Consider the following 12400-nt stretch of genomic DNA (forward strand, 5'->3'; position numbering starts at 1 on the left):
AGCAGTTCAAGTTTTGATTTATAAAACTTGTAATAAAGTACTACTACTTCTGCTGAGCTCCATCGGGCAGATGCTTTTCTTTTTAATAGCACTCATAGCATGTTGGTATTAAACAGCCTAACAGACTGTGGGTGTTTCAATTATTTGTGAACATTTCTAGCCTTCTCAAATATGTAATACTTCATATCTTGTGTGTGTGTGTCCTTCTGTAAATCTTCCCTAACCAATAATTACACAGATTCTGAAGAGCAGTGTGAGGAAACCCAGTATCATAATTTGCTTTCCCAAATCATTACTCTGTAGCCGGAGACTCGGCCCTCTTAATTAATTCAATATGTATATTTTCTGTATTTTAGCCAGAGAAATGAATATGGTGTAATTTATGTGAATGAGCTGCTCTGCATAGCTTCTGGTTTACCAGCGCGGCACACAGATACGAAGTACTCTTCCAGAGCGCTTGTCCTACAAAGTCAAACATTCAAAATCTGAAACCGCAGTGAAATGTTGACCACGGCCTCAAGAATGACTAAACCAAACGCTTTTGCCCAAAAGCAATGGGTTTCATGTAACAATAAATAGTGTTTCTTCCCAGTTGTCAAGTGTGGCCTGGACAGGTTTGTAATATTTTGTAAAAGCATGACTGAATAAGCATGTGGCTTTCTCTCAGGAAGGATTTCCAATTCAAAAGCAGAAGTTTTAAATCTCTTCCTTAGAACGCACACATGTTCCGTCCAGTCCTGTAAACATGCTTTTGCATTGTTGATTCAAACGATCTGATTTGTGTCTCTGTTCGCTCTGTACAAGGTTATTCAATCAGGCCCCCATTCGATACAGCTCGCTCAGCTAATCATGACGCATTGTTGAATATATCACCACGGCAATAAACTCTATGAAAAACACCTTCTGACAGCCTTACAACCAAAACCCTTTCACCCCATGCACACTGCTCCTCCAAACTGTATTTCACTGCAAGCTCAGATGGGTAGATGTTCTATACACACACACACACACACACACACACACACACACACACACACACACACACATCCATATCTCATTACATCTGCCAGACAAGTCTGCTTCGGGATATGTCCCACGAGGGCCAAAAGAGACCCTTTCCAAGTTGGTATGGCATACACGTGCACACACACACACACACACAGTGCATGCTCACACACACACACACACACACACACACAGTGGGAGGTGTGACACCGATACGGTAGCCCTCGCTCTCTCCATTAGGAGCCAAAGTAAAGAGCTCCCTGCTCTGTAAAAGTGATTTGCCAAGATATCCTGCAAAGAATCAGGAATTTACATGTCTGGATTTACTACAGACTGAAAGCGATACCATCTCCGCTCAAACACAGCGCGCAACACGACGCTCGGCCTCCATGTTTCTGATGAGGGTTTCAATGTTTTTGAGCTCTGTGCTGCCTTATTGATCCGTGTGTTTCCTCCTTGTTAGGCTCCCAGAAGCAGGAGGTGGTGTGCAAAAGGCTGGATGACAACTCGGTGGTGCAGAACAGCTACTGCGACCCAGACAGCAAACCCCCAGAGAACCAGAGAGACTGCAACTCTGAGCCGTGTCCTCCAGAGTACGTATCAACAGTCTTGATTATTGGCATTATTAAGTTTAGTGTGAAAAATATGGGGAATTAGTAGAAAATATGAATAACAAGTTCAGCGGGGCCAAGGTTACATCTTAAGGTCCGACGGTTCGAGACCAGCCATTTACAGCCATGTGAAACAGCAGTTTATTGTTGCATATATCACAAGGTGGAACCAGAGAATGTGTGGCACTTTGCATGATACATGAATATCAAAATGATCTGTGTCAGGTGATGATTCTCTGTCGTGTGCTCACAACGAGCTACACACTTAATTACACTTAGACATTTGATCCATTGTTAATATAGAAATACTGAGAAAAGCAGCTTTTCTCTTTCTCTGCACTTCATTCTTTCAAAAAGAAAAATCGTCCGTGAAAACGAGACTGACTCGGGATATTATATCACCTTCAATGAGGTCTACTTTGTGAAGTGTGTTTGGAACAAAATAATAAAAATAAAAAGACGGTGATTTATAGCTTCATATGTTAACTATTTTCAGTGTTTGCCTCGTGCCAAAAATTAGAGCCTTGAAAATGACCACCTGTGTTTGATTGTTTTGGCTTCACTACCGACCCTGGGGGGGGGGGGGGGGGGGGGGTGTGTAACACACACGTGTACAGGTGCAATATGAACTAGTGTTTGGGGGCCACATGTCTGCAAACCTGAAGCTAGAAAAGTCAGACTCATTTGAATCCTATATGGAGAAAGGGGGATGAAATGCATCAGGGTTGGTCAGTTTCTCTGTGTATGAAACTGTATGTCTTTCAGGCCAAACAAGATCACAGTATCGTCAATGTACTGTATAAGTGGTAATTTGTTTTCATACATTTAGACTTCAGTCTCGGGTTATTTATTTACGCATCTGTATTCAGTAGACGCAGACTCCGTGCTATCTCATTTATTTTGATTAGTACTTGAAGGCTATTGCAGTGTGTGACTTAAACTGTGTGTGTGTGTGTGTGTGTGTGTGTGTGTGTGTGTGTGTGTGTGTGTGTGTGTGTGTGTGTGTGTGTGTGTTGAGTTACGCATGACATTTGTGTCTATTAGAGAGGCAAACACCCTCCGCAGCCTCACGACGGGCCGAACAAGTCCACGTAAACACTATTGTTTTAGAAAAGCTGGGGTTTTATGGGCTCGCGTAATGAAAGCTAACACAGATGTTTGAACACGTCGTTAATTCTGTATACATTCCTTCAGATGATGTAATATCTCACAAGCTGGATGTGTTTGGAGGGCAGTTTTATGATATCAGCTCTGAAGTGTGTAGACAGAGGGGCTCATTTCTCTGGAGGTCAAAAGCTCAGAGGCATGGCACAGACAGGGCGGTCACTTATCTGCCAGATCACAAGAGTTTAACTGCAACACTTATCTTTTAATGAGTGATAACATTTTCAAATTAAGGCATTTTGTCCAGATGTTGGTCTTCGTTTTGTCGTGTTGCTACAATACTTCCCCAAGCAACTCTAAAATGTTGTGGCTGTTATAGATGAAATACAATAATTCTCTTTATTTCCAAGAGTTAAATAAGAATATCGATAATGCTCGTGCGATAGGTAAGGAAGTAGAGTTACTCACACCTGTTTTCCGAGCCAAGTTACACTAAATCTACCTTTTGATTGGTCGACTACGCCTGCTAAGGTTGAAACTTAAATAATAAACGTTTGAAAACTACACTTTGAGATGTATTATCCCAAACACATGTACAGTTGATCACATTACAACCAACCAATTGATAAATAGTGAAAACATACAAACTTTTTTTCAAAACCTGACATACTAAGTATTAAAGAAAGTAAAGAACATTTATCTGGAAAACTAAGTATTGATTTCTTGAAACAAAAGAGGTCAATATTCTCTAAATATTGTTAAAACCCAACAAGCTGTAGTCCGTGCTATGGATGCACTGTGTTTCAGTCGCTATGGAAACGTTACTGAGGTCGGATGTCCTGTGAAATGTTGCTGCACTGCCCTTTTAGTAATCCAACTTTGATAAAGTCACCCACATGTTCAGAAGCATAATGTCATTTCACACTGACATTATCAAAATCCCTTTTCTAATTAGTAACCACAGGGAGGATACCACTCTGGCACTCAGAGGAACAACCGACTGTATACTGTTTGCTTTGTTTTTCTCTTTTAACTCACATGTACTCTCCTGCAGGTGGTTTATCGGGGACTGGTCGGAGTGTGGGAAGACATGTGACGGCGGGATGAGGACGCGGACGGTTTTGTGCATCAGGAAGATCGGCCCTGCTGAGGAGGAGACACTTGAGGACACACACTGCCTGACTCACCGACCTATCGAACGAGAGTCCTGCAACAACCAGTCCTGCCCGCCAAAGTGGGTCACCCTGGATTGGTCGGAGGTAAGACAATGCTCTGAAAGTAACTTTAGCTCAGAGTGCCGTCAAAGATGTGCTCCTTACACCTTCTCTGTCTCTACAGTGCACTCCGAAGTGTGGCCCCGGCTTCAAGCACCGCATCGCCTTGTGTAAGAGCAGCGACCTCACCAAGACCTTCCCCCCCGCACACTGCCCCAGCCACAACAAACCTCCGGTCCGAATCCGCTGCAGTTTAGGACGATGTCCGCCTCCTCGCTGGATCCCTGGTGAATGGGGACAGGTAAGATGGCACTTCCATGACTTTTAACTTATATTAACAGACGTCTTTTGTAACTCTAGCGTTTCCAAGGCGTTTTATTGTTGGTGCCGCTCTCTCAAAAACACCCAGGTCACCTTCTGTTTTACTAAGAGTATTTAGGGAGGATTTTGTGACTTGTGACAAAATACATAATTCTACAAAATAACATATTTGACATATATTAAAATGTGTTATTCTGTTGTTACAATGCTGCAGCACATGTTTTGTTTGCCAGTACAGGGACTTTCCCTCTTCTCTTTCCATGCATGCAGGAAGTCTCTTCTTCTCTGCAAACATTGCAACCACTAAGCTTCATGCAAATTAACTTGCAATGATGTTGCCAATATGCAAAGGCTTTTGGACCGAGTGCGAGCTACTTTTTTATTGTAAAATAGTTGGCAACACTGCCTAGGATGCACTTCATTTTGTTTCCCACAGCTATTTTCACACTGTCTGCCATTTCCTTAGCATAGTGAGACTCTGGTGGTGGAGATAGCTATCGATAGCTCCTGTGAAAAACAGAAAGCACTATTTTCTACAGCCCCTATATTGAGCAATCAACATTGCCAAGTAACAAGTTAAAGCAAAAAGCTTTTTAGCACTTTAAACATGATCTAAGTGAGCTTCCCAAACAACAGTATGCTGGTTAATCCTTTAAAAGGATAGCTCGAATGCCTAAAAGCCAAAAGATGCACTGATGGATCCCATGTGTTGGTGAATGGTTAATATCATTTACACCTGGATGACACACTAAGCAGGCCTGTGACGTGTGTGTGCCTGCGTAGGAGCTCTGTTTGTGTGTTTGGGTCCAAGTGCTCCAGCGGGCCTGCTGTGTGTGATCAGTGGCAGTAATATCCTCCTGGCTGTTTGAAGTTTATCTCTGCCTCAGACCAGGCCTCTCGATCACTTCCAGGAAACAAGATTTAGAGGAATACCGAGGAGTAGCTTTCTCGGGTTCACCGTGACATGACTTAGTGAGCTCAGCAAAGCTGTTGAACACTTTACAACACAGCTGACTCATGTAGGTGAGGGGGACGCCAAAAACACGTGCGTCAGAGAGGGATGAACGCACACAAATATGGCTTGTTCTTCTGGTAGGGATTTGTTGGGAATTTTTGTGTAAAAGTAGAATTTTAAACAGTGTGCTCTGATGTTCAGAGGATGGTCGGTGGAGCTGATTTCATTTCAAACCTTTATTTAACCAGATTGGTCCCATTGATATCATAGATCTCTTTTTCAAGACCTGCAGCATATACTGTAGGTTCCACATGAAACATAAAACAATAAAGGACATCATTTACATAGTTATAGACATTTACAATGTCATAGTTTGAGCCCCTTGGGGTCAGAGGTTAAGAGTCAGGCAGTCTAGGTTACAGTTGGCTTCTCCTCATGACGGCCACATGTGTGTTCACTGACATCAAAAACACATCTTTAGAATTCGATCAATAGCATTAACAGTCGTAAACAAAGCAGAGCTGACTGATAACCTCGGCGTGGGCCATCAAACAGCCGAGCAGGGGTTAATACCTCGGAGAGCAACAGCTTGGGTCTGCTCTTATACAGCACTTTCTCATGCACTGCAGATGTGTGTGTGTGTGTGTGTGTGTGTGTGTGTGTGTGTGTGTGTGTGTGTGTGTGTGTGTGTGTGTGTGTGTGTGTGTGTGTGTGTGTGTGTGTGTGTGTGTGTGTGTGTGTGTGTGTGTGTGTGTGTGTGTGTGTGTGTGTGTGTGTGTGTGTGTGTGTGTGTGTGTGTGTGTGTGTGTGTGTGTGTGTGTGTGTGTGTGTGTGTGTGTGTGTGTGTGTGTGTGTGTGTGTGTGTGTGTGTGTGTGTGTGTGTGTGTGTGTGTGTGTGTGTGTGTGTGGTGTGTGTGTGTGTGTGTGTGTGTGTGTGTGTGTGTGTGTGTGTGTGTGTGTGTGTGTGTGTGTGTGTGTGTGTGTGTGTGTGTGTGCGCGCGCAACCCTGTCCCTCGGCCTCCACCTCCTCTTTTTTGGCTTTAATTACAAGCTTGGTCCTCCCTGCCCCGGTCCCTCAAAGCGTCAGAAAGGGAAGATTGTTGCCAGCTACCGAGCTTCTTGTCTCCCAAGGCCAAAAGGTCACTGGTTCAAATCCCACTTAAGTCGCACCATTGACGTACACCATCTGTCATGGCCGGCAGCGGGTCCTTAATAAAGACTCTCTAATTGGGAAGGGATGACATGCAGGCTCCCTGATCTGAGGCAGTCAGAGAGGATCATTGAAGGTGACAGAAAGCCCGGTAGTTCTCTCATCAGTGGGGGGGGGTGAGCTTTTGTTGATGGCTGGGTTCATATCACACACTCGTACTGTACACGCGCACACACACATAGTGCTGGCAAACAGGTGTGTTGTTGCCCAGTGCTTTCAAGGAGGCGTTATCATGAAGATTCATTAGAAGCTTGTGTTTTGGCATCTTGTTTTTGTAGTCTTTCTTCTTTTATAAAAGGGTTGTATTGGCCACCCATAGAACCAATTTCAGTTTTTATTAGAACTAGCACATTTATGGAAGTCAGGTGCACAATACAAGAAGCTTTTTCATGTGTTAACAAATGTTTCGTCCCTTAGTTCTGCGGCCAAGGTGAGGCCATCGTCATTTTTCCTAAACCTAGAAAATCAAGCCAGAATGACCGTATGCCAGAGGAGGCTTCTCAAAGGTTGTTTTTATTAGGATGCAACAGTGATTACTCCATTGTTGTGGAGATCTCCTTGTAAACAAATCCTTAATAAATTGGATAAGTACTAGGAATGATCCAACAACAGGATCGGCAGTTGCAGCAGCTCTGCTTTACGCCAGATTGGTGCAATCTGCGTCTAAGATTGTACTCTTCCCAGTTATAACTCTCGACACAGATATGATGCTGATTTCTAGATAGAGGTTGACTTTGTGAGGAGTTCATTATCCTTAGGCAATAAACATCCATACATCTACTCCAGATATTTGTAGTTATGGCACTTTTTGCTGGTAGCACTTAAAAGATGTGTCCTTTTAATTAAATCTGAATCATCCCCCTCGTCTCCTTCAGACGTGCACACTTTTCGAAGCTCAGCTTGTAGTCTTAAAAGTGAACTTCCTCATGAGAAACAATCAATCAAAGAGTACACTTTCCCTCTGTCTGTTTCTCTGTCCGTCCTTGCACTCACCAACACATGGAGAAACCTCTCTAGCAACGCTGACCTGTTAGCTCTGGGAACAAAGTCACTGACATGCAGCCAGCTGGGTCAAACAAAGGGGAAGGTGACTGTGCTCGCTTCCTGCATGCCATGATGATTGGTTGATTGGATCAAGTTGTGTGTGTGTGTGTGTGTGTGTGTGTGTGTGTGTGTGTGTGTGTGTGTGTGTGTGTGTGTGTGTGTGTGTGTGTGTGTGTGTGTGTGTGTGTGTGGTGTGTGTGCAGGGATCAGCGGTGTGTCTGCGTGCATAAGGGAGACTTACAGCGTCACAGAGAAAAGATGGTGCTTATTTTCCTGGAAGAATCTTCATTGGCTTAACTGCGTGGACAATGTGGTTTCCTGTTACAGTGTTCGGCGCAGTGCGGCCTGGGCCAGCAGATGAGGACGGTGCAGTGTCTGTCGTACACGGGGCAGCCTTCGAATGACTGCGCAGAGTCCCTGCGACCCACCACTATGCAGCAGTGCGAGAGCAAGTGCGACGCCACCCCCATCGCCAATGGCGACGGTAAGATGAGGAAACGTACGGCACACACACACACACACACACACACACACACACACACACACACACACACACACACACACACACACACACACACACACACACACACCTGACTCTGCAGTTCCTTCAAATGCAAAGACAATGTTTAATACATATTGCTTTCACTCAAAGCCCTAAATGAAAAGGTTTTAATCTGTCCCGATCTTCATCTTCACTGTTCTACTATGACCTAAACACACTTGGATAACACACTCCTCGCCACTTTGCCAGCTACATTAATCTTTCCAGTGGGGTTGGCTCCTGGTCAAAGCGAAACAACTCAACCCTCCATATACACTTACCCATGATGGATGGCTATTCAGATGCATTGAGAAGGGCCTTTCGATTAGCCTGAATGGAAAACGTGAGCAGCGTTTACAGGCTGGCTAATGGGATTAGCTGTAGGCTAATTGTTCCTTTACGGACAGCAGTGAGGCAATGTCTCGTTTCATTTGGCTCTGCAGAGGCAGGGGCCAAAGCCTAATAAGGGAAGACACTCTGATCGTGATAAGGCATTTAGAGCACTGCTTGTCCGGCATCCAGCAAGTAGTTTGTGTGTGTGTGAAGGAGTGTGTGCATGCTACAAATGGCAGGAAGCCCAGTTAGTGAAGGAGGCCAGGATCTCAGCTCCCGCCTCTGCGTCCAAGTATAGTTGCAGAGCTTTTATTCGGTGGAGGCCTGAGGGAGATCCATCAGCCCTCGTGTAGCAGGTTAGCCCCAGCCTGTGCCTGATGTATTCTGTAAGTCACGGTGCTAAGCATTGCGTCTACTGAAAAATAACTACATTATTTGCAAACCCCCAGAAGTTTGTTACCACTGTTGAACCTTTGCTATCCGGATGATAACATATTACATTTATTGCATATTAAAAATGTTTAGTATCTAGCTATTGAGTTTGAATTTGAAAAAAGGAATCACAACTAGGGAAACGGGTTAAAAACATCCCCTTTTATTGCAACAGAGAGAATATTTGTCATAAGTGTGTGAAATACCTTCAGAACAGCGGTTCATCTCAATCGATCTTCTCTGCTTTTTAAATATCACCATAAAACGCCATACTGCATCTCTAATCTAATAGTAACACATGACAATACTGGGGCTGGAAGCACGTTTTTAAAGGAGAGTAAAAAATACATTCGTCCCTTTTTAACTCAGCTCTTTTATTTCTTTCTCCAGAGTGCAAAGATGTTAACAAAGTGGCCTACTGCCCGCTGGTCCTGAAGTTCAAGTTCTGCAGCCGTGCGTACTTCAGACAGATGTGCTGCAAGACCTGCCAGGGCCACTGACCCTCGGGGGAGAAAGGCAACAAAGATGGAGGGAGCATGATACGGCACTGACAGGAAAAGAAAATAGGGCAGACTGAAAAGAAAAAACCTCTGGTCCAGTGGAAAAGAGACGAAGAGAGATCGACGAAAATGATGGATTTCCTCGCTTATCACACCTGGTCCTCCTGCCCTCCATCTTGGTGGCATCCAAACCACTGCTCAGCCCACAACGCTGACACAAACGGTTTTAATTTTCACTTCTGTGAAGTGGAACTTGGAAGATTATTCGCTGGTTATTTTTATTATAATAATAATTATTGATATCATTGTTAGTCTTCCTTCGTGTTTGTTGTTTTATGAATCCAAAGTGCTGGACACATCGCTTGCAGATGATGTTACCCTCGGAGATGGACAGACGGAGGGGAGGACTCTATGTTAGAAGAAAGGGGGTGGGAGTTGAAAGTGTCGGACTCCTGTCTTTGGGACGACTGTGATGGTGCTGGTGGCAGGCAGACTTCTGGCTACGGTGCACTTTTTCCTGTAAATACTTTGCCAATGTACCGCTCAGATACGACAGAGAACCCCCATCAGTGTACTGTATATTTATTGTACAATTCCAAGCAGAGCTGAGATATTGTCCTCTGATCATGTTTGTGTCGGATAGTAGCCTACTGTCATGGAAGGGAATGTAATGTGATTGAATTCATATTCAACGTCTCTGTGCTGGAATGAAAATATAGCATACTGTAACATACGTTAAACCCTTATATACTGTAAGGATTTGTATATTATATATGATGTTAATCCAGGACCAGAAATACTATATGGTTATAAGAGGATTTTTAAATCACTTTTTCTTTCCCCAGATGGGTGCCTTAGTTCCTAACACTTTAATGAAAGCTCACTCAGTATCATTAGTCCAAAGTAGTGTAAAGATATCGTAAGACGGTGCCTGGGCCACATGAAAGACTATTACCAAACTGGCCTTTACTAAACATCCCATTGAGGAGCTTCCAGTTCACTATTGAAGGATTCATTTTGAAGGAGCAAATTCTATGAAGCAGCTTGTTCATTGGAATCACAGAGCAGTCACTATTTCTTACTGTTTTAAGCTGGATGACTATTACATCAGAAGTTGTCAGATATTATTGTACTTCAGCAGGAAGCAAAGACTGTCATTGTTTCATTGCTTATAAAAGTTAAAGGAATAGAAAGAACATTTTCTTTCTTGCAGTGAATTAGACAACCAAGATACCAGTCGCTATTATGTCTGTACTGTGAATATGAATCTTTAGCCATACTATAGTTAGCTTGTTTTCAGACAATAATGACATTAAAGTATTTAATAGTTTACCTATTAAACAGTAGAACGTTTTGTTCCGCTTTGGAGACGCTCTTTTTCCAATGTGTTGAATGGGGAAAAGGCAAAGCAATGAACATGGAGGTTGCAATATCCCGTGGGCCACCACCCCAACATCGATAGGCTTGGTCCAGCTAATAAATAATCTGGCACCCTAATATATTTTACACTTTGTATTTGGAAGAATGAAAACATGCTCATTACTTATTTTGAGTTGCTAGCAAAGCTAACCGCCTCCTGGCTGTAGTTTCATATTGAACGTACAGACACAGTGATCATCAATCTTCTCATCTAATTCTCAGCAAGAAAATATAGATCTACGTTTTTTTGGTGTACACATACCACAAGTCCTTGTTTTCCTTTTTCTCATTATCATTGTCCCGCAGCGACAAGAAAAAACCAGCCAACTCAACGGTGCTTTTCCCTTTTTTTATTTTCATTTTTATTCCCACTGAGTACTATGTTTACCTCTTATTTTCCTCCTGCTCTACTCTGAGGGTTGCGGCCTTCCCAGGCTTCTGGTGCTATCAAGTGGGTGCTTCCATTCAACCCTCCAGTGTGCTTAAAAGTGAGGCTGGCTCCAAACAATATGAAAGTATATAATCCTTGTCAATATCTCTTATGGTAAATGCTGGTCATGTTATTGTTTTGTTTGTATCTGTTTATACCTCACACTGGGAATTGTCATTGTTAACCGTGTATTGTAATTTGCGCCACCAACAAAATGGACACTTGCCCAGTTGTAACTGACTTACCCAGGTGACATTCCTGCTGGTGTAGGGGGTAGTGAAAGAGAACATCTCTATCACACGCTTGTTATGGAGGTACAGTAGGAACTATGAAAGACGATTAAGGAGTGTACAAGAATCTCATCGAAGCTGTTAACAACTCATTTCTAATTTTGCTGCTGCTACTTTTTTGTAGCCACCTTCAGTAGGACAATGTCGAGCAGATTTGATCGGTTACCAAACCTTGAATGAGGCCGTTGGGAAAGGACAGTGGACGCTGAGAAGCATTTGAAATCAGTTAAACTCAGATTGCTTGGACTTCACTTGGAGCCTCCAGAGAAAATTGAATTGAAATCACTCAAACTGGTACTCATTGCTGTGAACTTGGATGTTTGAATGTCACATTGCTTATACCTGTACCTAACGTGCAAGAGAAATGAAAAGCATCATGTGATTAGTCGCGTATATTTTATATTCAGTATTAATGTTGGTACACTGTTACTAATTTCTTTTTTTCAAATGTAAATTATATGCTAATTTATTACGTTGTCTCACTTGTACATTTATTTCACTGCATGCAAACAGAACTTTAGCATAGTGAAAAAATATGCAGTGATGCAGCCCTTCACCAGCCCTTTTTTTTTTTTTTTAAAGTAGATACAATAAAAAGAGCAGCTTTTAAAGAGACCTTGAGTTAGTGGATTCATTTTCTTTCCCCTGCTTGTCAAAACACGTCTGCACAACATTTCTAGTGGTGTACACAGTGATTCCTCTGAGAGGAAAAAGCTCCACATATACAGTGAGGATCAAATACAAAGTGCCAGGGTGGATGCTCTGTTCTCACAGGCTTTAAGAGATATATAATGTTGTCCTTTCACTCAAATCTTGGAAAGCACCCACAGCATGAGAACAGCTAATGGCATCACACCAGGATACCAGTTACACCGCTGAAGAAATCCATTCATTCGCTGCCTCAGAGACAGAAAGGGTTTTCCCCTATCTATCTGACTGTGCCACATCGGCTGCATCATCATCCGAGATTCAAATATAATACAATTCTGAG

At 43.0% G+C, this 12400-nt stretch overlaps 1 protein-coding gene across 1 annotated transcript in view; it reads left to right on the plus strand.

Moving 5' to 3' along the window:
• adamts6 (ADAM metallopeptidase with thrombospondin type 1 motif, 6) overlaps positions 1 to 11965 on the plus strand; it is a 61976-nt gene extending 50011 nt beyond the window's left edge. The window contains exons 20-24 of the mRNA XM_034095360.1: positions 1469 to 1598; positions 3775 to 3979; positions 4059 to 4235; positions 7792 to 7948; positions 9161 to 11965. Of these exons, the coding sequence (XP_033951251.1) occupies positions 1469 to 1598; positions 3775 to 3979; positions 4059 to 4235; positions 7792 to 7948; positions 9161 to 9270 (779 nt within the window). The 3' untranslated portion in view covers positions 9271 to 11965. The remainder of the gene's footprint in view (positions 1 to 1468; positions 1599 to 3774; positions 3980 to 4058; positions 4236 to 7791; positions 7949 to 9160) is intronic.
• The last annotated feature ends 435 nt before the right edge of the window (positions 11966 to 12400 follow it).

Source organism: Pseudochaenichthys georgianus, chromosome 12 (genome assembly GCF_902827115.2).
Source record: "Pseudochaenichthys georgianus chromosome 12, fPseGeo1.2, whole genome shotgun sequence".
Taxonomy (NCBI): Eukaryota; Metazoa; Chordata; class Actinopteri; order Perciformes; family Channichthyidae; genus Pseudochaenichthys; species Pseudochaenichthys georgianus.